We start from the raw sequence: 27543 nt of genomic DNA on the forward strand, positions 1-27543 counted from the left end.
CCTAGTTTATGAAATTGAAGGGACATTTTGAGCCAATATGAAATCACTTAAACTTGAGTGAATATTAGACTAGTTCATAAAAATTAGTTCTCCCAGAATGTGTTGAAAGAAAACTTTCCTTGAGGCTTGCACTGTGATGGTTCACCAGTCAAATGTATACACCCTCCCTTAGGAAGCCAAAAATCAAATCTCATTTGCTGCCACTTCATTTTGGAAAGAATACTGGATTAGTAACTAGAAGCCCTTGATTCTTGATCTAGCTCACTGTGACCTTGAGCAAATCTCTTAGTCTCCCGGGGCTTCAGTTGAGTTTTTTCATCTGTCAGGTGTGAGAGTCCAACTCGAGTCAGTGGTTTCCAATTAGAGCCATAGAGATCTTCTGAAGGCCATTGGGGCAGAGAAATGCTCTATTAATCACCCACCCTGCTTTAACCTGAGAAGCTGCTTATGTGTATGGAATGAACATGGTATAATCCATAAAGTAAATAACTAAAGGATTTTTGAATAATCATTATCTGCTATTTTTAAAATATATTTTTATTGATTTCAGAGAGGAAGGGAGAGGGAGAGAGAGAGAGAAATATCAATGATGAAAGAGAATTATTAATAAGCTGACTGCCTCCTGCACGCCCCACACTGAGGATCGAGCCTGCAACCCAGGCATGTGCCCTGACCAGGAAGGGAACTGTGACCTCCTGGCTCATAGGTCAGCGCTCAACCACTAAGCCATGCCAGCTGGGCCATTATCTGCTAATTTTAAGACACAGATGAGTGGTTCACTGTGCCAAGCCAGCTCAGCCAAGGGTTCACAAGCCTGAGTGAGGGCGGTGAAGGATGAAGAAATGACAGACAAAGAGAGTAAGCTGGGTCTAGGTGGATCTTCCTGTGCCTGGATGAGGCCACAGAGAAAAACCAGAGGCAAGCTGAGCCTTTATTTTATAGCCAGAGGTAAACAAGGTAGTGGTCACCATAGTTACAATGTTCTTGTGAGTTTCACTTGTTTTGGCAGCCCTTGCTACATCTCCCTCAGCCCATTAGCTTCCCAGATAACATCTAGGGAGAGTCATAAGGTCAAGCCTAATTATGCTAAGAGGACTGTGCCCTCTAAGCTGGGACTTGTTTGTGGCTTTGCCAACAGGTCAGTCCGAGGCTTAACCCTATAGCCGCGCCCTACAGTTCACATATCTGAAATCATGAATCTATACACCAAACTGACTATTCGGAAATTTCTGTTGGCATTTTATGAAATTGCCCTGTTGATTTATATTATTCTCTCATTTCCCCTCAAAACTAATTATTACAAATAAAGTATAAGCTTGATGTCTTTCTCACTCCTTTATTTCATGGGAATAAACAAAGTTTTATTTATTCTTTGGAACATACTCAGATTATTTTTGTTTATATCTTCAAAATGTTAATAAAATACATTAAGCTAGTTGATATCTCCATTTTTTCTAGGTACATTAATATCTACTTTGTTCATTATACGTTTTAAAAAATTAACATTCAGTGGCCTTTTATAAGTCATGTTTGTTTTATATATCCTCTGTTATTTTGTGCTTGAGATTTGCTCCATGTAATACACAGTATCTTCAATCTTCTCCTTACCACTTTTTTCCCTCTGAAAAAAGAAAAGTATGTGTTGGTTTTTCCCAGCTTTGCTTTCCCATCTCAAGGTAAACCTCAACAGATTTGATGAGAGATTAGACTGGCTCCTACCTCCACTAGCATTGGTTTCTGTTCCTACAGTACCAAAGCTGCTGTCTCAGAGGACAACAGTGGCCACCCAGTTGTCAAATCCAGTGCCATCTCCCAGTCCTTGTCCTATTTGACATTCTAGACAAATGACATTGAAATCTGTACCTTTTTGAAACATTCTCGTCTCCTGGAATATCGCTCCTGTCTTCCTCTGATTTTTTTTCACACAGGTTCTTTGGTTAGCTTATGATATACAGAGGCTCCAACTTTATTTGTCCTACTTCTTTCAGTGAATATTGCTCCTAAAATAAATGTACCCACTTCTAAGATTTTGACTGTCACCTTTCTACAGGTGACTCCTAAATCTCTATGGACCCAAATTTCCAAAAGTTGACTTCTCCTCTACATAGTCCATTAACACTTCAGACTTATTTTTCATGATTACACTATATACTTTCTCCTGATTTCTCAGTAATGAGTCTTCTGTCATCTAAGACTCAAGTAAGCTAGAAATCCAGAGTCATCTTTTTACTACTTCCTTCCTCCCTTGTCTTACACGTTGTCTTTTCCAACCTGTGCCCAATCTTCCTGCATCTTTTTTTTTAATTTATTTTTATTGTTGACAGTATTACAGAAGCCCCCCATTTTCCTCCTTTGCCCACCTCTACCCAGCCTCCACCCAACTGCCTTCACCTTATTTCATGTCTTCAACACTTCTCATCTGGGCAATTGAAATAGCCTTCCATTCAAATTCTTCTTCTCCAGTCCTTCCTCTGCATTTTGCTTCCTAATTCGCAGATTGGATATTATCTTCCTGCTCAAAAAAAGTATTTACCTCCCCATTATTAATAGCGAAAACCCAGTTTCCTATGAAAGGTAAGACCATTCACAACTTAGATCCAGCCTACTTTCCAGCTGCCTTCTTTTTCTCTTCCCCTTACCTCATCCTCACTTCTCCACATACTCTCACCCCATAAAGCCTTGACTTTCCATCAGATTATTCTTTTTCCTCAGACTTGTCATGTTCTCTATCCATTAGAAAGAAAAGTCACTAGAATGAATTTAATTCCTCAGGTAAAGTAACCAACTATACAACATAAGTATCTTTTTAAAATATATTATTATTGATTTCAGAGAAGAAGGGAGAAGGAGAGAGAGAGAGAGAAACATCAATTACGAGAGAGAATCATTGATTGGTTGGTTCCTACACACCCCACACTGGGGATCAAGCCCACAACTAGGCACGTGCCCAGACTGGGAATCGAACCGTAACCTCCTGGTTCATAGGTCCATGCTCAATCACTGAGCCATGCCGGCTGGGCCATAAATATTTTTTTAAACACCTGTTGTAAGCCATTAATATTTCTTGCTTCCATAGCTTCTTTAAAAACATCATTTATTTTCTAGAGTACTTTAATTTGATATACATTATACTGCGCTTTATCTGAATTAATTTCGAATGCCAGCATCATTTGAGCTCATAAATATGTATAAAATATCCCTATTAAGACATTCCATTTTAAATATTTGGAATAATATAAGTAAATACCAGTCTAGTTGTTGTTTATTTTTTAATTTTTGGAATAAAAATACAAAGTGAAAATTGTATTAACTCTTACTCCAAGAACTAGATAAAGCTGTGTAATAGCAAACATTTAAAATCATTTCCTAGAATGCAGTTTTGCACTTTTCAGCCAGTGACTTATACAGAAGAAATGCTTAGTAAATACTGAATTGTGCTGAATTCAGATATTGTGTCTGAAACTGCATCTGATATTGTTAGTACATGAGATTAAGATAACTCAGTGTGGCATAAGCTACATTAGCAAGATTTTTTAATAAATAGCTCTTATTCTTCTGGCTGTACTATTTCAAAGTGAATGTTAATTCCACATATTTTGAAAATTAGTTTCCTGTGCTTTTAATTTGTTAACTTCATACAATTACTGATAAGAAATATGCCCTATCTATAATAATAAAAGCCAAATAGGCTAATTAGACCAGACAGCTGAACAACCTTCCAGACGTCCTTCCGGACATCCTTCTAGACGAAGCCACAGCGGTGGGGACCGAGGCAGAGGCAGTTAGGGGTGACCAGGCAGGCAGGTGAGCAGTTAGGGGCGATCAGGCAGGCAGGCGAGCTGTTAGGGGTGATCAGGCAGGCAGGCAGGTGAGCGGTTAGGGGCATCAGGCAGGCAGGCAGAGTGGTTAGGGGCGATCAGGCAGGCAGGCAGAGTTAGTTAGGGGCGATCAGGCAGACAGATGAGCAATTAAGAGTGATCAGGCAGGCAGAGTGGTTAGGGGTGATCGGGCAGGCAGGCAGGCAAGAGGTTAGGAGCCAGTGGTCCTGAATTGTGAGAGGGATATCCCAGAATTCGAGAGGGTGCAAGCTGGGCTGAGGGACACCCCCCCCCCCCGCATGAATTTCGTGCGCTGGGTCTCTAGTCTATATATATAAAAGCCTAAGCAGCCGTTCAACCGGTAGCTATGATGTGCACTGACCACCAGGAGACAGATGTTCAACGCTTAGGCATGGAAACATGGAAAAGACTGATGAATCTCAGAGGGAAAAGGGGAAGGGGAGGGCAGGAAGAGATTAACCAAAGATCTTATATGCATGCTAGAGGCCCGGTGCATGAATCTGTGTACCGGTGGGGTCCCTCGGCCTGGCTTGCGGGAATCGGGCCCAAACCAGCAGTCTGACATCCCCCAAGGGGTCCCAGATTGCGAGGGTGCAGGCCAGGCCGTGGGACCCCACCAGTGCACAAATCTATGCACTGGGCCTCTGGTGTATAATAAAAGAATAGGTGATTCCTCTTCAGGAAATTTCATTGTTGGGTTTTATTATTGTTGCCACATTCAGTACTGTATTCCATGGCAGTGATGGATAATCTATTCTTTTATTTTAGTTTAAATACTTCCAAAGCTTATCTTCTGCCCAAGTAAACTCAATTTTCTTTACATAATAAATAAGAATAATGTTTATGCATAAGTCCATATTTAAATTAGAACTGCTCATTAGTCTAACCTCTTCCCGGTAAGTATATTGCTTATAAAAGTAGCAAGCTGCAAAAAGATCTCGGTCCCTTTTATGGCCCAGCTGAAGTAGGTGACGCTGCCCAGTGTGCTCAGAAATCAAAGGGTCTGCTGCAGACCAAATCAAGCACTTCTGTCCTTCCATCTGAAACAACCTATTGTACACTGTTTTGCTTTTCATGTGGGTGTATATATTTTTATTTTCTTCTTATACTGTATGTAAACTCCTTGAGGATGGATCCAGCTATCATCACTTTATATTTCCATTACTTAGTAAACCCTGCATGGTAGGTAGTTAGTAAATATCTGTTGGAGGTTGTTTTAAAAGTTTTTATCAAAGAAAAAAGTGCTAAATAACCCAAATACTAATTTCTGCAAAACCCTATTAGCATAACATTATCTTTCTCATTTTTACCTATTTGGTTATCAAATAATATTCTGTATTAGTCTACTTTATTTTGTTGCATTGTTGTTAAAAGACCTTCGTAGTTTCAATGATGTCAAGTGTTTATTTTATTTTGTAAACTTGTTTAATTATAATTATCAATTATAATTTATTTATGCCTTTAAAATATTGCTCTAGTTACAGATGAGTCTATACCATCTTATTCTGGAGGTGATATGCCAAGAAATGACAGTAGCGTGTGGTCAAAAGTAACTGAAGAAGGAACAGAGCTATCACAACGGCTCATGAGGAGTGGTTTTGCTGGAACTGAAATAGATCCTGAAAATGAAGAACTTATGCTGAATATTAGCTCTCGACTACAAGCAGCAGTTGAAAAACTCCTGGAAGCCATAAGTGAAACCAGTAGTCAGGTAACCTCCTTATATTACTAATATATACTGAGTTTGTAGTAGGTTTTCTTTTAAGCCAAGGAACAACTAAATGATTTCTCTCTACAGTCCAGAAATTTAGTTAGGCTCCCTGTCAATAATTGGTTATCTTGCCCTGGCCAGTGTTGCTCAGTTCTTTGAGCATTGTCCCATTCACCAAAAGGTCAGTGGTTCCATTCCTAGTCAGGGCACATGTGTAGATTGTGGGTTTGATCTCCAATCAGGGTGCATGTGGGAGGCAACCGATCAATGTTTCTCTCACATCCATGTCTCTCTCTCTCCCTTCCTCTCTCTCTAAAGTAGATTTAAAACTTTAAAAATAATAATAATAATTGGTTGTCTTTGTGACAACCAACACTGGTATCCATAGTCTTCTTTTTAGGTGATAAAATGTAATGTGCTGACAGATTATTCTAGGTCTAAAATTGAATGTTGTTTTAATTTTCAGATTTTCTAAACTCTTACATGTTACTTTTTTTATACCAAAAGAGGTTTTAACTTCACCATTATATGAAATATTCCAGTATAATATATATAATTCATTTGAAGGAATAGTATATATTATCCCAAAAACAAACTATATGCTCTAGTATGTCATAACATTACTATTATAATATGAACAAATCAGACCTACAATTTCTTTACATGATTTTCACATCCTTTTCACAAATATGAATTGATTACTTCACTTTTCAGACTATCTCTTGTTAGGAAATTAGAGTGTAGGACAGTTTCTACATTAAAATAATATCAATATTATAAAAGGACTGTGGCCCTAACGCCGTAATGACTAAAGACCGGCGCGGGTGGGTGGGGCTGTGAGCGCAGCGAGGCGCGTGCAGGTCGGCAGGGCTGTGTGTGCGGGTGTGTGGGGCTGTGAGCACAGCCAGGCCGCATGGGTGGGTGGGGCTGCGCAATTTCGTGTGCTGGGCTTCTAGTTTTTATAGAAATTTTTAAAGCAAGGTATTTATAACAAATTGCAATGTTCTCTGTCTATAAAATTTATATACCATGTATGATAGTTGTCTCTTAAGTTACTCTATGCAGAATTTTAAAAATTATTTTCTATTAAAATGAAGTAAATTCACTTATTTATTTTTAAAATGTTGAACTGGGTCCTGGCCGGGGTGTGCTGCTCAGTAGCTAGAGCATCAGCCCTGTACCAAACAGTCTTGGGCTTGATTTCTAGTCATGGCACATACCCAGGTTGCAGGTTTGATCCCCGGTTTGGGCACATGAGTGAGACAACCAATCAATGTTTTTCTTGCTCTGTCTCTCCCTCTCTCCCTCTCTCCCTTTCCCTTCCTCTCTCTAATATATAGTGACAGGAGAAGATTTGACTTTGGGTGGTGGGCACACACTGCAATATATAGATCTTGTAACATAAAAACCCACACCTGAAACCTATATGTTCATTATGACAGATTATTGACCAATGTTACCCCCCCCAAAAAAATCAATAAAAATGTTTTTTTAAATAATTAAAAATAAAATAACTAGTAAGCATTTTCTTACTATCAGGGCATCTGCCTTATAGGCTGATTTCATAATATCTATTGTTGTAGTATTTTACTTTATGTATTTGATTTGACAAGTGACTTGCCCAGTGGTATGTCCAAATCCATATAATAATACATTTATTATGATGGATTAAACTTCTCTTTTGCCCAAACAGGCTACTATAAAATTGGGCTTATATTCAGCCCACTGCAGTTTCCTATTTATGATAGCTTTCATTATAATATTAAGAAAAGGACTTAGAGACTATCCTCAAGCCCTTAGAAAGATAAATTTCTTTAACCTACTCCTTATTCAGTAGTCTCTCTGTGGTTCTGTAGAACATTATCTTTGAGAGTGTGGCTTCAGAGTCTTGATTGTTGGGGTCAGGTGAAAATAGAAATCAGTCTGTTCTGTAGGAATAGTCTTTCACAAAGTTTTCAGAACCCAGAGATACTATTGAGAGCCACAGAAGATTATTTACCAAGAGATTCCTAAGTCCTTGGAAGAAATGAATGAATAAAGAATGTACTCTCATGGAGTGATTGTTATTGTAGGCAACTCTCTTGAATTTATTATTATTTTAAAGAATGGTGGGTCCTAAACTTCATGTTTCTATATTTTCTCAAAAAAAGAGACTTTTCCTGAGGATGAAGCAGTAGTACAAGTTAGGATTTTGTTTTGTCATGTTTTTGTTGAAACATTTTGCCATTAGCATTGTCCCCAATGTGCTTTTATAAGCATTAGTTGGGGTATTATATCCAGTATTCATTATCATTAGAGAAATAAGTAAATAAAAATCCAAAGGAGAACAACAGAAATATTTTACAATTTGATGGAAATAGTTCTGGGGGGAAAGGTTAAATAGCTTGAAGTTGTACAAATAACCTAGTTTGTACAAACTACTTAGTTTGGGGAAACATAACTGTACCACAAATTAAGTCTTCAAATATACATTAAAATCTTGATTATCTGAAACCTGGAGATAATGAACTAGTCTGGATAATTAAAGGGGTGTCCTAAATAATTGAAGTCATTTTAACTTTTTTATTTCAAAGTGTCTTATGTGCTTTCTAAAATTAAATACACACACACACACACACTCACATACATATATATCTTGAATTATTCTAATTCAGAGTATTCTTTCTGGATATTAGTTTATAATCTATCACAGTTTATATACTGTTGTTAGGAGAGCTATTTGCCCCTCTCCTAAATCATCTTGACTGCTGTTTTGAGTCTTTTCCCCCCTAATTCTACTGTGTTTTTTGGTGGTTACTTTCTTAACCTTGACCTTTATTCTTAGTTACAAAGAGATACCACTGACACATAAATGTGTGTGTGTGTTTACATGGATGGAAACAAGTTTTACATGCTTTCAAAAGTGGGTTGGGGGCTATGATTTGGATTATTTTAATTCCGGATCACCTTTCTGAACGTGAATATATATGCTGTCAGGTAACATCCTGTCGTTACAAGGGCTGTTGTCCCATTCTGAATCTTAATCTACTACTTTCTTGAGTCTTGTTTTCCTCCCTGGTGTTTTCTCTCTTTCCTTTGTAGTTAGTTCTTATCTTGACCTAAATGCTTCTATTTATAAAGGGATACTTCTTACTTTCAGCGCTTTGTTTTTGCTTCAAATAAGATAAATTGGACACCAGAGTATCCAAATAAACTGTAATTTGCAAAGGGAGCCAAGAAAGAGTATTTTGAGAGGTATTTCACATGCTCAGCATGAGTCCCACCAGTTCATAAGGCTGAGTGGCCATAATGCTGATGATTTTTTTTCTGCTGAATCCCAGTAATGTCACATTTAGCTGCAGCAGTGGTAGGATTAGGTCTCCATCTTGTACAGATGTTCAGACAACTAACGGGAGGGTTCACATAAGAAATGTGTCATTAATTAATCCAGAATTGTAAGAGGCAGCTGCCCCTTCCTTGCCACAAACCATCTCCCTGTAGATTCTGGGCTTTCTGTAGAAAAATCTCATTTTCTCTGCTCTAATTATTAGCCTTGAGTATTGGCTCCTCTAACAATTTTGTGTGGTGAAAACAGCTATAAGATGGATTTTTGTTAATAATACCGCCTTGCTTTAATATGGGGTTTTCCATTAAAGATAAAAGTTTTATGGGTTTAGAATATTTAGTTACTAGATAGAGAAAAGGCACCGCAATAAAAGTTTTTTCACTTATTTAAAAACAACTCTCACTTTTGAGGATCTTTTCATTGAAAAGTAAGTTGCTCATCTTTTAAAACTTTGAGTAGCTGCTTTATTCACTATTGCCCAGGTTTTTTTGAGCTACAAGAAGGCTATTATGTACAACTTGTGCTTTTAAGTTTTAGTTAAGAGTGTAGTGTATCTTATGTGATATAATTACCAACTATGTAGCTTTTCAAAAGAGGTGTGTTTTTTTTTGTTAATATTCACTCTATAAACAATTCAATGTGGAAATAGGTTATAACTGGACTATCTATACAGGGGTGGGACAAAAATAGGATTATTGTTGTTTGTAAGGAAAATAATACAATAATTAATAAATAATAATACAAGAATAAACTCTGTGTACTCACACTGTAAAACTGCTTTACCCCACCCTGTATTCTAGTAACTGCTTAAAAGAATGAGTATTATTTCTAAGAAAATATCAAAAAGAAGTACTTAGTTTTCCAGAAATAATTATGATTATTTCATTTAGTTGCAGAACTCATTGGTAATGTGGTTTCACATTTTTAAATTAAACAAAAATTTTAATGGGATGGAAAAACACTAGCTTATCTCAGAAGCATTATAACTTATCTAAATACCCTTTTCAAAGCTCTTACATGGAACTTGAATCCTGTTAGGCAGGCCTGTTTGTGGGCGTAGTAATTCACATTCCACCTGTCAGAGTACCTATAGGTAAAGACATTAAACCACACCCTCTGTTCTGACCTTTTCCTCAGGGGACACTGACTAGAATCCTTTGGCGCAGTGTGAAAGGCTATTTGAATAGCTCAGTTCAGAAGAGGTTTTACTTTTGAATTGAGTGAAGCAACAAGAACAAGGGAGATAATGTTGCAACTGCATTTCTCAAGACTGCTACTATGGAGATTTAAAACTTGACCTTCCCTGCCAGGATCGGCTTGGAAGGGTTATTTATTTCACAGACATATTTGATACTGAAAGCAGTTTTATTGCTCAGCCAGGTTGATATTTATATTTTTATTCTTTCATTCTTCAAGGATTTAGTTCATCTAGTTTAAAAGTTGTTTGCTTGCTTTTATTTTTGTTTCATTTTGTTGTTGACTGAAAGATCTAGGTGTTTTTTTTAGGTTTGTGGGGTTTTTCTTTTTTGGTTCAGTTTTTTATGAATTAGCTTTATAATGTTTATTGGATAGTGCTAAAAAGAAATTTTTATACTGCTATGGTATGTCTTGATAAACTTAAAAAGAATTTTTAATGTAATGGAAAACTGATAAATAAGGAACATTGGCAGCTGCATCTCCTAGAATGGATTCTTACAGGACCTATTTGGCAACTGTCAAACTCAGTGGCTCATGGTTGGAAGAACAAGATGAAGACATTTATGAGGTCGAATCTCGTGTGCCTTTACCACATCCATTTCCTCTATGTGAACATTTGGATGAAAATAACTCAGTAATTATTAATACTTCTATTTTTCATTTTATTCATAAAAGAAATGGGCACATATTAAAGCTTATTTCTAAAATTTCACTGCCTACCCCTCCTTATTCAGTAAGTATAAAATATTTGATTTTTTATACTTTTATTTTTAGTTTATACTGTTTTAATACATTTAGTTTTTTTAAAAAAATGTACAGTGAGAAATGAAGTTTAAATGCTTTTAGTAAGGATAAACGGAATAGAATCTTGTTTTGTTATTTGGTGTGTTACTATCTCTTATTCATCCTGGATGTATTGAAGGGCTAAATTTGGTCTCAGAACCCAACTTGACTACATTTTTTATCTACGAAAGCAGAATGAGATAATATTACAGTTCTCCCAGGCCAGACAAGCTATTTTCAAAGATCTTGGCTTGTCCTGAAGAATCTTGCTTTTATATATTTATGATGTAAAAATGGAACCATTTGAGGAAATGGGCATTGTGAAACCTAAAGTAGCTAAGTGAATTGTTATGGAGCCAATTAGGAAATGTTTAACAAGCATATGGCATATTGGCCATAGTTTCAGACAAGGAAAAAGGAGACCTGAATTCCAATTTAATTTTTTTTTGCTAACTTTCTAAGAAACTTTATTTTCAGTGTTTTCATATGCCTACTAATCCTGTGAGGAAAAACCTTTTTTTTTTTTTTTTTTTTTTTTCTTTTCATGTGAAAAATATTTTTATAAACATTGTTCAGGATACACCTATTTAACATAGGTTGGTATTTCAGGTTCACTTGATTTAAATATGTTGTGAATGATTCACTGCAAGTTATTCAGTGTAGCTACTGGTTACTCAGCACTTTTTATGGCTTTAATGACTAACTATAATATACTAGCTAATATTTAACAAGCCAGATGGTTTTCAGAACAGTTTTGTTACCAACCCTGAAACTTTTATATTAAAGTGACAGAATATTTACTGATGCTTTATACATATTTCAATGTAATGATAGGTTTCTTAAATTATTTGAAAATACTGATTATGAAATTTCATATTTAGTAAGTACTAGGTATTACATAGGTATTAGGGATAAATAATACCTCAACTGGATAGAAGAGGGTTTTTTTTAAGTATAAAGTATCTAGGTGAACATTTGAAGGGAATCTCTTATTCCAACAAAGTGCGGGTGCCATCTGCATGATAATGAAATTTGTTGTCCAAATTTACTGTATTTGATTCTTCCAACATTTTTGTTATTTCTTGTGGTATTATGGCAAAGAGTTAAGTGCACTTTAAGGCTGGCTTAGATCCTGTCAAGAAGTAGAATATAGAAGCAAAGACTTACTTAATTTCTTATCTAAAAGTAAGTATTTTGTTGCAAGTACTCTGTTGCATTTGTACAGTAAATTTTAAAAAGGAAAAAGACATATTCTTTTTAGTTAGAGCTTTGAACTCTTTTAGTGATTTCATGTATTTATCAGGGAACCAGTTAATATTTTCAGGAAAACATATGTACATGTAGAAATAATTGATATATTTTTTAAATATTTGCTGTGGCTAAAAATTCAGGGAGAGTAGTTATATAAAAAATAGTTCATACTTTATGACAATGTTTCTTTATAATAAAAATTAATATTAATAAAAAATTAATGCATATTAGTTATCCACATTTAAAGGAAAGTACTCTTATCAGTCTAAAGTAAAAACATATAATTTTATCTTTGTTGAGGTAGCAACATATTATATATATTTTAGGAAATATTTTATTTAAAATGTATGCTTATTTTTCATTATGAGTCTTAAATTGAATGATTGCATACAAGATATTTTAGAAATTGATTTAGAGTGACAATAAAAAGTTTTATTTAGTAACTCTAAAATCTATTTGCTATGGCAAATACCACTCAGATGTGAAGACCAGGTAGATGTCTTTAAAAATAAAAATATTCTTAAATATTATAATTTTATAATACATTATTGATACCTGATTATAAATCAGAAACCACTACATTTGATTCCTATCTTAAGCTTAAGACATGGTAATATTTTTAATATACTTAGTACTTTATATATAAATTTACAAATTCTTATGACATTGTTGTGAGCCTGTTACTAATGTATGTGGTCATTGCTTTTTAAAAAAATTTAATAGTGTTAATCATCTAGAACAGCGGTTCTCAACCTGTGGATTGCGACCCCTTTGGGGGTCGAACAACCCTTTCACAGGGGTCGCCTAAGACCATCAGAAAACACATATATAATTCCATATTGTTTTTGTGATTAATCACTATGCTTTAATAATGTTCAATTTGTAACAATGAAAATACATCCTGCATATCAGATATTTACATTACAATCCATAACAGTAGCAACATTACAGTTATGAAGTAGCAACGAAAATAATTTTATGGTTGGGGTCACCATAACATGAGGAACTGTATTAAAGGGTCGCGGCATTAGGAAGGTTGAGAACCACTGATCTAGAACTAAGTATTCAATTTGAGCCCAATTTTTTTCCCATGTAGTTGTTTCAATAAGAATAGATTAGCAGTCAGTAGCCCAGAAAACTAAGTCAGAGACAAGTGCTTTTCTGTAGTTTCATGCAGCTGGTAACGGTGATCTCTTTTTCTTTCTTTCTTTCTTTCTTTCTTTTTTTTTTTTTTTTGAGAGCTTTGGCCTTGAGTCTGTACAATACTTGAGTGTTATCGTGTCATCTTAAAAATTTTTTTGGCACATAGTTATTGTGTGCCAGTGACAGCATTTTAAGGGGACTGTGTTTTGGATAATGCCTCTGTGTACTAAGGTTTTGAAAAGAAACAGAATAACCATATAGAATCTTGTAGTTGTCTCACAAATGGATAGAAACAAGGCTCTTAGTTAAAACATGAGTTATAAATGTAATTTCATTTTGTTTTGCCACTGTGATTTTGTTCATGGGTCATTGTATTTAATCATATATTATTAGTTCCTCACAGTGTGCAGTAGGAGTCACAATTAATAAATAAATGTAAATATAAAAGAAATAAAGTATCATAGAACACATAGTTACATAAAATTATTTATCAAATACAAAAAGAACCTATGTCTTATTTACTTTTTATGTCTTTCTACAATAGAATACAGATCTTGTCATGTAAAGTGGTTTATTTACAAAAGAAGCAATTTTCTGTTAAACTAGAATACATCTTTTATTGAAAGTTGTACACAGCTACTTGTTTATCCCACCTACTAATGTTAGCATGTACTAAAAATATTAAATGAGTACAGTTCAACAAGTATTATATGCCTTTACTCTTATTTAAAATCTCTTTTTTAAAGCTTTAATGGGGAATGACATTGGTATTACCAACACTAGTTGTTTTCCTTCATGTATACTTTCCCTTCTCGTTTAGCTCGAACATGCAAGGGTTACCCAGACAGAGTTGATGCGTGAGTCATTTAGACAGAAACGAGAAGTGACAGAGTCCCTTAAGTGCCAAGAAGAACTGCGAGAGCGCCTCCATGAGGAGTCCAGGGCCAGAGAGCAGCTGGCTGTGGAGCTTAGTAAGGCTGAAGGTGAGCAACTTGCCGTTGGCAACTGAGGGTGGGAAATTTCTAGTCTAAATATAGAGATTTTGATGCAAGCCAGGTTTGGAAACCAGTAATCTACTCTAATTTAGAGTGACCATTAAAAAGTAGATGTAATTTGTCTTCAAATTACTTCAAACAATTTTTAAAACTATATATATTTTAATTATAAAAAGTACTTAATAGAATTATAGAATGTATAAAAATTTTTAGAAAATACAGAAATGGGTGATGGTAGGTTGTTACCATAATCCCACCATCCTAAGACAACTCTTGTAATTTAAAGATGAGGAAACGGAAGCTAAGATATTAATGATTTTTCAGGGTCACTCACCATTAAATGGTGATGCCAGTCTTTAAGCCTGTAAAACCCCAGGCTGTTTATATTGCACCCTGCTGTGCTGGGTGTTGGCCTTGTAGAATCACTTAAATATCAACTTTCTCTAGTAAATTTAAAATGTGATTCAGTTCATAAGCATCTGATTTATATATAGGTTTCCAGGAACCTATCTATTTTCTATTTATATGTATTTAATAAAGTAAGTTAAACCCACATGATGTGATACATTAGCACAGAAAGTTCAGAGGAATTTCATATTTAGGTATAATGGTTAACAAGAAAAAAGCTGCATTGAACATACTACAGTTGCTATCAGCAGCAGCAAATTCACCCAAGACTGCTAATAGTTTGGAGTGGTTTAGTTTTGCTAGCAGTACACCCCTTTTATTTATATAAAACCTAACGGTATAATTTGAAATAAGTAATAATCCCATTTCCTGTTAATTTTATCTTATAGGTGTCATTGATGGCTATGCAGATGAAAAAACCCTTTATGAAAGGCAAATTCAGGAAAAAGCTGATATAATAGATCGACTTGAGCAGGAGTTGTTATGTGCAAGTAACAGGTTACAAGAATTGGAAGCAGAGCAACAGCAGATCCAGGAAGAAAGAGAATTGCTGTGCAGACAGAAGGAGGCTATGAAAGCAGAAGCAGGCCCAGTCGAACAGCGTATGTATTCTTAGACTTTGTATGAAACATTCCTTAAAAGTTCAAGGTGGCTTTTTCCCCCTTTCAGTGCCATTATTCACGTACTTTATGTAGAGATCAAAAATTTATAAGAAAATCTACCTTATTGGTAAATGTCTTACTAGCCAAATATGTGGGATCAGAATTTTTTTTTTCTTTTTCCTCTGGCAAGTTTTAACAGGAAAAGATAATTCTTTTTTCTTTAAACCTCTGCTTCAAGAGAAAGCTGCACATAATGAGGCAGGATATTTTTTAAATTCAGTAAGATTCAGTTCTTTTAATAGCAGATAGGCAGCAAAAATGTATACTTGGATTAAGTAATGAAGAGCACTGATCTGGTATTAGTAGTGAGCAGGTGGGGGTGGATTTTGGCCTACAAGAGAATAGCTTGAAAAGGTCAGTGGCTGTTAAAAATAGACTGACATCTAGTTTAATCTAAGTAGGAGTTCAAAGAATGTATGAATTTTAATCTTTTGTTCAGTAAGAAAGTAGGTAACATCTTTAAGTAAAGTGTGTTTAATAGTAAAAACATAAATGTCAGTCTTTGTAACAATGGAACTTTAATCCTTTTTATTATATCCTCACTTTTATATTTTACAAGCTGTTGGAATTGTGTGTAGTTTTACTAATTGAGAAATACAACATACATTTTTGTAATATATGTAATTTGGTTGCTCAGATTTGTTCAAAACAGGTTTAGGATTGGATTTGTTGTTGTTAATCTTCACCCAAGAATATTTTTTTCATGATTTTTTGAGAGAGAGGGAGAAACATCAGCATGAGAGAGACATATCAATTGGTTACCTCCCACGCACACCTCAAGTGGAGTCAGGGATCAAACCTGCAACCCAGGTACATGCCCTTGACTGGGAATCAAACCAGAGACCCTTTGGTACACAGGCCAATGCTCTAACCATTTTGCAACAGCGGCCAAGGCTAGAGTTGGAATTTTTAATATGGAAAGTATATGGCTCATGTATGTAAAATTAAGAAACACTGGCATGTGTCAAAGTGTTACCATTAATATTCAATGGTTCACCTTTTACTTTTAATTCTTTTTGTGTGTATATTATCCTATTTTAGAAAATAGAAAATAGTAAATTATATTTTGTGTGTGTTTTGTTTTTGTTTTTGTTTTGTTTTTTGTTTTTCTATTCTCATAGGACTAGTAGATGCTGCAATCGATGCAGCACGTGGATCAGGTGTGTTTATACAATTGCATGGCCAATCTTTGGGTGTTAAATTTACAACTCCAAAAATTGGTGACACTTGGACTTTCAACCAACTAGCATATCTCTAATTTTGCTGTTGTGTTTCATACTAATTTTTCTCTTTAACAAAACCTTTTCTTACAATAAAAATACATATTTATATTTGAAATTAACAGCTAAGATTCACAGTGACCATCATCTTATTATATCTGTTTTTCCACCGAGCTTAAGACCATTTTGATTTTCTTTTTATGTTGGTTTATTAAACATTTCTTCTTTAACAAATATATTAAACTCTTACAGCCTATGGCTTTTCAAAATGCTATTTCTAAATCAAGAAGTATATAAGATGATGGCATCAAGAGAATCAATGAATTCCATAAAGAGACTTTCTGGTTGATTTACTTTTATATTAACAACTAAGTCAGTATTGTTTTAAAAGGCAAGCTTCCTAGATTTTCTAGATTCCTAGTCCTGAGTAGTTTGTTGACAGACCAGTTGGTATAAAGACTCTAGGGTTTTGTTTCTTCCATTTTCTTCATTAGAGAATTGTTTTACTTGGCTATATATACTTTATTACTATATGATTAATATTAATAATAGCTAACAGTTATATAGTGCCTACCATCCTAGGCACTATTCTTTACACGTATTAACTCATTTGATCCCACAGTAACTCTTAGAGATCAGTACTGTTACTGTTCCCAGTTTATATATAAGGAAAAGGAAGGGCATCATGTTAAGTGTCACATAGGAGATAAGTGGCAGAACTGTAAGCACTACACCACACTGCCTTTCCTACATACCACTTTTCCCTTGATACACATATATATATATATATGAGTGTGCAAGACTCACTCAGGAATATGGATCTAATAAGGATTAAGACTAACACAAAATTCTGATTGCAGTTGTATTTCTTTTTCTCTGACTTTTACTTGCCTTGGTTAAAGATTTGCAGTATTTGATCTTCATGTGTATTGTGTATGCATATAAAAGTGACTTTATGGTTTTAGAATGAATTGATTTTTGCCTGAGGTGAGTTATTTCTATATTGAATATAATTAGACTTTGTTCTTTTCCTCATAGTAAAGGTGGATTTTTGGGGGGGTGTTATTTGCTGTGCTGCTTTCACAAAAATACTGTTTTCAGTGACAGGACATTCTTTTTGTTAATTCTGTATAATTTTATTAATACTACTTACTAATGTAGGAATGTTATTTTGATATTTTCATAGGAATATTTTCTTTTTCTACATGTATTTGAAATAAAACTGATCTTTATGTCCTGAAAGTAAACTTTAAACGTAGTTAATGGGTGATTTCACTATTATAATGCCACCGTGATTTAACATAATATATTTTTGCATTTATAAACAGAATTATTACAGGAGACAGAAAAACTAATGAAGGAAAAATTAGAAGTACAATGTCAAGCTGAAAAAGTATGTGATGACCTTCAAAAACAAGTGAAAGCTCTAGAAATAGATGTTGAGGAACAAGTTAGTAGGTTTGTAGAGCTGGAACAAGAAAAAAATGCTGAACTAATGGATTTAAGACAACAGAACCAAGCACTGGAAAAGCAGTTGGAAAAAACAAGAAAATTTTTAGATGTAAGTATCCTCAACTTAAATGTTGGTTTTTCTCAGTGGATTGCTATCTGTTGCTATTCTAGGTTGTGAATTTTAAATTATGAAGAGACTCATGAATTCCATATTTTCTTCTATATGTGTCTTTACCAATTAATTATAAAGTACTCTTCAAATTAAAAATTATAATAAGTGTTAGAATCAGCAATCAGAATTAAAAGCAATACAGGCAGATTATAAAGAGCCTTGCCAGTTAGCCTTTCCAAATTCATAGTTAAGAAGCTTGTCCTAGTCTTTCTTTTAACCAACAGCCAAAACAGGAGAGGATCCTAAGAGCTAAATGGCCCCCATTGTCATACCCACAAAAGATATTCATACTGGTAGCAGTGTTCCCTTGGAAACAAGGGACGGGAACAGTTGTCATGTTGTCATTAATCTCTTTCAAAAAGATGTCACATCTCTAATTTTGCATGGATTTTCTTCTTTGCGGTTTCATTTAAGCCTGAAGTTCACTTCACATATCAGAGAATCTGATCCTTACACATTATATGATTTTTTAAGTGTAAAACCTAGATTAGGATGATATAAATTGATCTACTAAATAATTTCTTCTATTTATTTTGTCTAATACTTAAATTAACAGTGGAATACATCCTTTGTCCCAAAAATGTAAATTCATTTTAAGGAGAATATCTTTTATTTTATTTTGTATTTAACATTACTCAAATAAAAAGAAATGTGCTTCAAATAATATTTAAATGCTTAAATTTTTGTTGATGAGCCCACGTAGGCTACATACCATACAAAAATGTTATCTTCTGGTTTTGAGTATTCTGTGGTCATCAGTTATTTGTCTTCAAACAAAACTGTACCTATAACCAAAGGGTATGTGAGGAAAATAATAACTTCAATAAATATTGTTTCTTCAATTACTGTTTTTAAAATTCAGGAGCAAGCCATTGATAGAGAACATGAGAGAGATGTATTCCAACAGGAAATACAGAAATTAGAACAGCAACTTAAGGTGGTACCTCGATTCCAGCCTATCAGTGAACATCAAACTAGAGAGGTAAGAACTTTACTGATATTGTCTACCTTAAAATAATTTATATATTGTAAAACAAGGTGCATATTTTGAAAAACTTAAAAGGAATTCTTTCTATTGTACATAAACCTTCAAAATCAGAAAATTAAATAATACTTTGACATGAAAAGGTTCTTAAAACCCTAAAAATTATGTGTATTGAGTCCTGGCTGGTGTGGTTAGAGCATTAGCCCACGTACTGAAGGGTCACGGGTTCGATTCCTATTCAAAGGCACGTACCTGGGTTATGGGTTCTCTCCCCACCTCCAGTTGGGACACATGCAGGAGGCAACCAGTCGATATGTCTTTCTCACATCAATGTTTTGTGTGTGTGTGTGTGTTTTAAATATATATTTATTGATTTTTTAGAGAGGAAGGGAGAGGGATAAAGAGTTAGAAACATCGATGAGAGAGAAGCATCGATCAGCTGCCTCCTGCACACCCCCTACTGGGGAATGTGCCTGCAACCAAGGTACCCACCCTTGACTGGAATCGAACCTGGGACCCTTCAGTCCCCAGGCCGATGCTCTATCCACTGAGCCAAACCAGCCAGGGCACATCAATGTTTTTTTCTCTCTCCCCCCGGCTCCCTTCTGAAAAGCAATGGAAAAAATATCCTTAGGTGAGAATTAAAAATGTGTGCATTGACATTTGGAATCATTACTACTTATATTTATCTTCTAGTATTGCCCAATGAAACAAACTTTCCTACTTATTTTTTATTCCCCATGCCCAAAAAAATTGATCAAAAAAGTTGTCTATATTCATTCACTCTTTACTTCCCCATCTCCCATTCTCTTCTCAATCCACTCCAATGAAGTGTCTAACCTCTCTGTCTCAGAGGGGTTTATTATCCTCTACTCCAGGGGTTGGGGGTCTTTTCTCTGCCAAGGGCCATTTGGATATTTATAACATCATTCGGGGGCCATACAAAATTGTCAGCTTAAAAATTAGCCTGCTGCGTTTGGTCAAACATTTAATTAACTCACCCCTAATGCCTTGGCAGAGCCAAGCCAAATGATTCTGTGGGCCTATACGGCCCTCTGGCCAGACATTCCCCACCCCTGCTCTTCTCTGTTGAAACTGTTCCGTGAAGGTTACCCACAGCCTCATGGCTATGTCCAGTAACCATTTCTCTAGACCAGTAGTTCTCAACCTTCCTAATGCCGTGACCCTTTAATACAGTTCCTCATGCTGTGGTGACCTCCAACCATAAAATTATTTTCGTTGCTACTTCATAACTGTAATTTTGCTACTGTTATGAATCGTAATGTAAATATCTGATATGCAGGATGTATTTTCATTGTTATAAATTGAACATAATTAAAGCATAGTGATTAATCACAAAAACAATATGGAATTATATATGTGTTTTCCGATGGTCTTAGGTGACCCCTGTGAAAGGGTCATTCGACCACCAAAGGGGTCGCGACCCACAGGTTAAGAACCGCTGCTCTAGACCATGTAGAGGCATTCATACAACCTTCTTCCTGAAACATTTCCTTCCCTTGGGCTTCTGTGACACACTCACTTCATAGGTCTCTTTCTCTTGTCTTTGTTTTTTGATCCAAAATAAATGATGGAGTACCCTAAATCTTAGTCTTGAGCCCCTTTTCTTTCCTATTTATATTCTCTTCCAAGGCAGTTATATATAAATGACTCCACATTTGAATCTCCAGCCCTAACAGCTCAGTTTAGCCCCAGATTTGAATAATCAGTTTCCCAGTCTATATTTCCTCTTAGATGTCTCAAAATTAATATGCTCAAAAGAGAGCTTTTGATGCCTGACTATCCCCCACCAAGAAGGATAAGAATAAAACATGTTCCTTCATTTCAGTAAATATTATACCATCTCCACCTTCCTCATTGTTAAGACCTAGAATGCATTCTTAATTCCACGCTTTTTCTTAGCCCTCCTTATCTGTTAGTAAGTCAGGTTTCACTACATTTTCTTATTATTTTCCTTTTCATTCATCTCCTTAAATCTTAGCTGTTGTTATTTCTTACTTAGATGATTTTGGTAGCGTCCTTACTATTCTCTTGCTTCTACTTTTCACCCCAATTGTCCATTTTCTCCTTATATGAACACATAACCAGAACTTCATATTTACCAAGTGAATGCTACATGAATAAGGGAAGATTCATTGTATAAATTGTAAAGGTGGCTTATCATGGTTATAAAAAATTTATGCTTGGTTTTAGACCATCCCAGTTCAAATCATGGCTCTGCCCTTTACTAGGTGTATGACAATGGCTAAAGTCACTTTCTAAAACTTGCTTACTCATTTCTAAAATAGAGATTGTAATAGAACCCATCAGATAGAAGTATTGTCCTGGTACACAATGAACATTTAAATTTAACTATTATTTCTGAAAATAATTTTAAAATTTTTCTTTTTTTTTGTTTTAGAGAGAGAGGGAGGGGGAAAGAGAGATAGGGAAAGAAACATCGATTTGTTGTTCCACTGCATTCATTGGTTAATTCTTGCATGTGCCCCAACCAGGGATTGAACCCGCAACCTTGGTGTATCTGGATGACACCAAATAAAAATAATAAATTTTTTTTATTTAAAAAAAAATTTATAGTATAGCCCTGGCCAGGTAGGTCAGTTGGTTGCAGGTTTGATCCCTGGCCCCCTTGTCAGGGCACGTGTGGGGGGCAACCAATCAATGAATCGATGTGTCTCACATCAATATCTCTCTCTCTCTCTCTCTCCCCCCCCCCCCTCTTCTTCCTTACATTCTCTCTAAAAATCAATGGGAAAAAATATCCTCAGGTTGGGATTAAAATAATAATAATAATAATAATAATAAGCATAGCATCCAAAAATACTTTTTAAAAATATATATATTTTTTTTATTGATGTCAGAGAGGAAGGGAGAGGGAGAGAGATTTAGAAACATCAATGATATGAGAGAATCATTGGTTGGCTGCCTCCTGCACACCCCCTACTGGGGATCGAGTCCACAACCAGGGCATATGCCCTTGACCGGAATCGAACATGGGACCCTTCAGTCCATAGGCCAACACTCTATCCACTGAGCCAAACCAGCTAGAGCCAAAAATACTTTCTGAAATGGGGATAGATGTTCTACTAACTTGCTGAAATTTTTTGAATTTACAGTTTTTGTGTATTACATATTTCCAGGTTGAACAGTTAACAAATCATCTGAAAGAAAAAACAGACAAGTGCAGTGAGCTTTTGCTCTCTAAGGAGCAGCTTCAGAGGGACATACAAGAACGGAATGAAGAAATTGAGAAACTGGAGTTCAGAGTAAGAGAACTGGAGCAAGCCTTACTCGTTAGTACAGACCCTTTCCAAAAGGTGGGACATTTTCTTCGAGTTGATTTTCATCAACTATTTTAATGCAGGTTACTCCCAATTACATGAACGTCAGTTCTTTTAAGTAAAAAATTGCTATTGATTTTTTGATGTTATTGCATGAAGTATATATCTTTATGTCTTCATTGACATTATAACCATTTCTGGTTATTTTTATTTCCAAAGGTTACTTGCATGCCTTAGTCCTGAGAAAGGAAGATTAGTTAAACCAGAAGAATTAATTACTCTTTTAACCATCAATAGATTGTGATTCTAAAATAATAGCCAGTGAAAAAACTGTGGACATCAGTTTAGACTGATGCTCTACCCCAGACTAGAAAGTAATGAAATCTATTCCTATTATACTGTAAAAAACAAAAATGAATGAAAAAAAAAAAAAGAGCAGGGAAGGAAGCTTGGGAGGGGGCAGGTGAGGGGACAGACTTCATTTCATCTGAGGAATGAATTTTAAGAGTGTCAAACATTTCTGTGTGAGTTTGTATAAAATGCATTCATAACTGAACACCTATAACTTTTTTATTATTCACTAATGTAGATTATCTACTTCTAATTGGGAGAAATAGAATTGCTACTTCTATAATTAAAAAGGATAATCAAGATTTAATGTCTGAAAATTTGAGAAAATTTTTATATATTTAAAGGTAGAGGACCGAAAACAATTTGGAGCTGTAGAAGCTAAAGCAGAATTGTCCCTAGAAGTACAATTGCAGGCTGAGAGAGACGCCATAGACAGAAAGGAAAAAGAGGTAAAGAGTTTATTTATTATTTTTTTTAAATATGTTTTTATTGATTTCAGAGAGGAAGGGAAAGGGGGAGAGAGATAGAAACATCATTGATGAGAGAGAATCGTTGATCGGCTGCCCCACAACGGGGATTGACCCCACAACCCAGACATGTGCCCTGACTGGGAATTGAACCATGACCTCCTGGTTCATGGGTTGATGCTCAACCACTGGGCCACACCAGCCGGGCAAGAGTTTATTTTTAATGACAGTTGTGCTTTGAATTATTATGAACAAGTCCCCTGAAAATATCATTTGAACAGAGTGGAATTTATGGTCTAACACAGCCGTGGGCAAACTACGGCCCGCGGCTTGAAATGAATAAAACTTAAAAAAAAAAAAAAGACCGTACCCTTTTATGTAATGATGTTTACTTTGAATTTATATTAGTTCACACAAACACTCCATCCATGCTTTTGTTCCGGCCCTCCGGTCCAGTTTAAGAACCCATTGTGGCCCTCGAGTCAAAAAGTTTGCCCACCCCTGGTCTAACACCAAAATTTAGACTGTTTCTTAGCTCATTGCCTTTGACCTTGAAGACCATAAACATTTAAACATCACTGGTGTGAGGAAGGAAGAGTATTCCGGTAGAGGGGACAGCAAGTATAAAGGGTTTGATGCAGCAAGAAGTTTTGAGGACAAAAAGGAGGCAAATTTGGTTAGATATACATTGAAGGAAGATGAGAGTAGAGAATTAGTGAGTAGTGTTAAGGCAAAGGCAGTATCTTTCTTTTCTGCTGACCTTACCATGGCCTTTGAATTTTTGTTACTTTGCTGTGGGTTTTTTCCTTTAAGTTGTATTGACCTGGGAGAGCATAGTGCTGTTTTACAATATACTAAACATAGTCTTAAAACAAAAGATTAATAATAAAGTAATTATATAAAGTTATGTTTTTCTACTCACCCCTTCCCCCCAAAAAAATCCCACTCTAAAAACAGTAGTAATTCCCAATTCCTAATTAAATTCTAACTTATTTAAACCTTTGTCTACTGTTAGTTTTTCTAAAATAGATTGTACTCTACATTGTCTAGCTATATTATATCATTTAAAATGTTTAAATTTTGTAAATTACATTTTTATCCATATAATTTTCTCAGGACATTTTAATATATTTTAACAAATATTTATTGAACTTAAACAGTATATAAATGTAAATAAGTGCTTTGAAAAATATAAGGATGATTTAGATATCAGCTAAAACTACAGCTCAGAGAATGTGTAGTTTAGAGTTGAAAAAGCCATCTATATAAATGACTAATAGAAATAATCATTTCTATGAGCAGGATTGTTTTCTTGTTGATATATAAAAGTAATGATTATCTAAAAGGTTTTGTTTTTTTATGGGGGGGGGGTTGACAATAAATGTGCCTCTTGTTACCTTAATGAGGTGATTTTTTTTTATTATTGATTCCAGAGAGAAAGGGAGAAATAAAAACATCAATGATGAGAAAATCATTGATCAGCTGCCTCCCACACGCCCTCCCACTGGGGACTGAGCCTGCAAGCTGGGCATGTGCCCCGACCAGAATCGAACCTGGGACCCTTCATCCGCAGGCCAACGCTCTATCCACTGAACAAAACCAGCCAGGGCAAGAGCTAACCCAACAGCTGGCCTTGGTCTGCTAGTTTTTAATAACAGTGACAACTACAGTGTCAGAATGCACTCAGCTGTAACTGGAGGCTGAAAGACAGGAAAGTAAAATTAAAACATATCTTTCAGTGAAAACATCTTAAGTATTCTGTCCTGCACTAGGCAAATATTTTCAGCTATCTGATGGAGAATACACATTAGATGTCTATGTGTCATTATGTTTGAGATACCTTTAGGCTACTCTCAAAGCCTAAATTTTGTTTAAAGTTGTAATGTTTAGAAAGCAGAATGAATAGAAAGAGAAGAAAACTTTAAAATATAGGAGTTTCAGGATGATAAGAGAAGGGGAATAATGTAGAGAGAATTAGAAGAATTTCTTTAAGAATAAGATTACTTCAATAGGTTTTAGCTCCCTATAGAGCTAATGAAATCTAGCTTACAGATGGCAATAATCTATACAGTGGGGTCTTGACTTACGAGTTTAATTTGTTCCAAGACCGAGCTCGTTAAGGAGCTCGTTAACTCAAATTACTCTGTCAACTCAATGCAAAAAATCGGCCGAGAGACAGCTGGTATCTCAAAAAACTCGTTAGTCGGGACACTCAGTAAGTCAAGGCCCCACTGTATATATAAAAGCCCAGCGACCAAACGCAGAATGACCAATCGACCAGTCACTATGATGTGCACTGACCACCAGGGGGCAGACACTCAACACAGGAGCTGTCCCCTGGTGGTCAGTGCGCTCCCACAATGGGAGCACCGTTTGGCTGACCGGGATCCACAGCCCACTCAGAAGGCAGGTCCACAGCCACTCAGCTGACCGGGATGAGCGGCGCTCCCCCAGTGGGCCAATCCCCATAGGCCATGCCCCCCAACCAGCACGAATCCGTGCACTGGGCCTCTAGTAAATAATAATAGTTAACTTTGTTTAGGTCTCTGCTAGAAAGTGTAAGTATTTCGAATGTCCTATGTTATTATCCCTAGTGTCTCCCTAAGAATAGGCTCTATTGTCATCTCTATTTTACCTGAGTCTTAAGAGAGGTTAACTTTGATGGTCTGATCGATGCTTCTCAAACCTCAAAGGGGGTAAGGGGTAAAGGTCAACCAAAGGACTTGTATGCATGCATATAAGCCTAACCAGTGGACACAGACACCAGGGGGGTGAGGGCATGAGTGGCAGGGAGGTGAGGGGGCAATGGGGGGATAAGGACACATATGTAATACCTTAATCAATAAAAAAAAATTAAAAAGAGAGAGAGAGATTAACTTGCTCATGGTCACACAGTAAATGGTTGAGCAAGAATTCCTCCAGTTTATTTCTCTGATTCTGGAGCTCTGTAATGCTCTACTGCAAAAGCAGTGGGCCATGTTTGGCATTGTTGGTATATAAGTATTAAAGACTGTCATTCAACATTTATTGAGCTCTTACTAAATATAGACCATCACTGTCCAATTGTAAAACAAGCACTGGATTTCAAGGAATCTACTACTAACTAAGGAAACCTACATATTAAAAAAAAGATAAAATCACTTAAAAAGAAAACACAAATGGAGTAAATTAATGTAATCCAATAGAAGCTCAGCAACTACATAGATATCCTTTGGTAGCTAAAGTAAACAAGATTAAAACAAATAGCTACCATTCTGTTTTTAAACCTTAATAATATTCTTGTGCTTTAGGGTTGTTATAGACTCAGTATTAAGACAACCTGGGACTACAGCTGGAATCTGGCTGAATAAAAGGAAGGAATGTCCTTCGAGGTCTTTTTGGGAGTTGAAATCTCCGTTGTGATGCCTCAGTTTCAGCTGTCTATAGCAGGATGTTAGTGCTTTAGACCAGTGCCTCTCAGACTGTAATGTGCACGTGAATCCCCCTGGGATCTTATTGAAGTGAAGACTCTGATTCAACAAGTCTGGGTGGGGCTCGAGAATCTCTGCGTCTAACATGTTCCCAGATGATGCCAATTCTGCTGCGCCAGGGGCCACACTTTGAATAGCAAGGCTTTAAATCACAGAGCTAAGTATTCGACCTTAATCTATTGTATCAAAAAGAAAATAAATACCATGTGAGGTAAGGCAGCAATTTTGAACTTAAATATCTATGTATGTGTTGAAATAATACCTTGTCATCAAAAGAAGTTGTAGAAGATAGTGATAAGTATAAATAGATATTAGATAACTTTGAAGAAGATATAATCATCACAATTTTCAACAAACTAACCTGATAATTATATATGCACAACTATAAATGTATTTAAGATGTGTCTGCTGAGTTTAATACCAGGGTTACAGAAAATAATTTAAATATGAGTCTTAGACATTAATTATTAGAAGCAGAATAAATGATAGTTATGAATGTAAGGCTCCAGCCAGTCAGGATGGTGGAGTAGGTAAATGCTGTGCTCGCCTCCTCCTATGACCACATCAAAATTACAACTAAATTATAGAACCATCAACCTGGAGAACCATCTGAAGATTAGCTGAACAGAAGTCCTATAACTAAGGATATAAAGGCATGTGGAGACTGAAATAAACTATTTCCTTCTTGGGGAAAAAAGTAAGGCTCCAGAGGTAAACTTCCCTGGTCCAAAAGCTGATTTCCACATATTGGCCTTGTGACCTCACGACTAGGTAACTCCTCTCTCAGTAACTCCCTTCCTCATCTCTGAA

At 35.7% G+C, this 27543-nt stretch overlaps 1 protein-coding gene across 6 annotated transcripts in view; it reads left to right on the forward strand.

Moving 5' to 3' along the window:
- AKAP9 (A-kinase anchoring protein 9) overlaps window positions 1–27543 on the forward strand; it is a 123591-nt gene that overhangs the window by 68259 nt on the left and 27789 nt on the right. For 3 of the 6 annotated variants that reach the window (XM_070424222.1, XM_070424225.1, XM_070424224.1), the window contains 8 exons: window positions 5318–5550; window positions 14070–14232; window positions 15042–15254; window positions 16436–16474; window positions 17863–18095; window positions 19021–19140; window positions 22305–22481; window positions 23141–23245. In XM_070424222.1, the coding sequence (XP_070280323.1) occupies window positions 5318–5550; window positions 14070–14232; window positions 15042–15254; window positions 16436–16474; window positions 17863–18095; window positions 19021–19140; window positions 22305–22481; window positions 23141–23245 (1283 nt within the window). Of the gene's footprint in view, window positions 1–5317; window positions 5551–10395; window positions 10806–14069; window positions 14233–15041; window positions 15255–16435; window positions 16475–17862; window positions 18096–19020; window positions 19141–22304; window positions 22482–23140; window positions 23246–27543 lie in introns of those variants that run through there. The other 3 variants (XM_070424223.1, XM_070424226.1, XM_070424227.1) reach the window with 2 other exon arrangements.

The sequence above is a fragment of the Myotis yumanensis genome, unplaced genomic scaffold (assembly GCF_028538775.1).
Source record: "Myotis yumanensis isolate MYYU_CA2020_CCGP unplaced genomic scaffold, mMyoYum1.0.hap1 SCAF_9, whole genome shotgun sequence".
NCBI lineage: Eukaryota > Metazoa > Chordata > Mammalia > Chiroptera > Vespertilionidae > Myotis > Myotis yumanensis.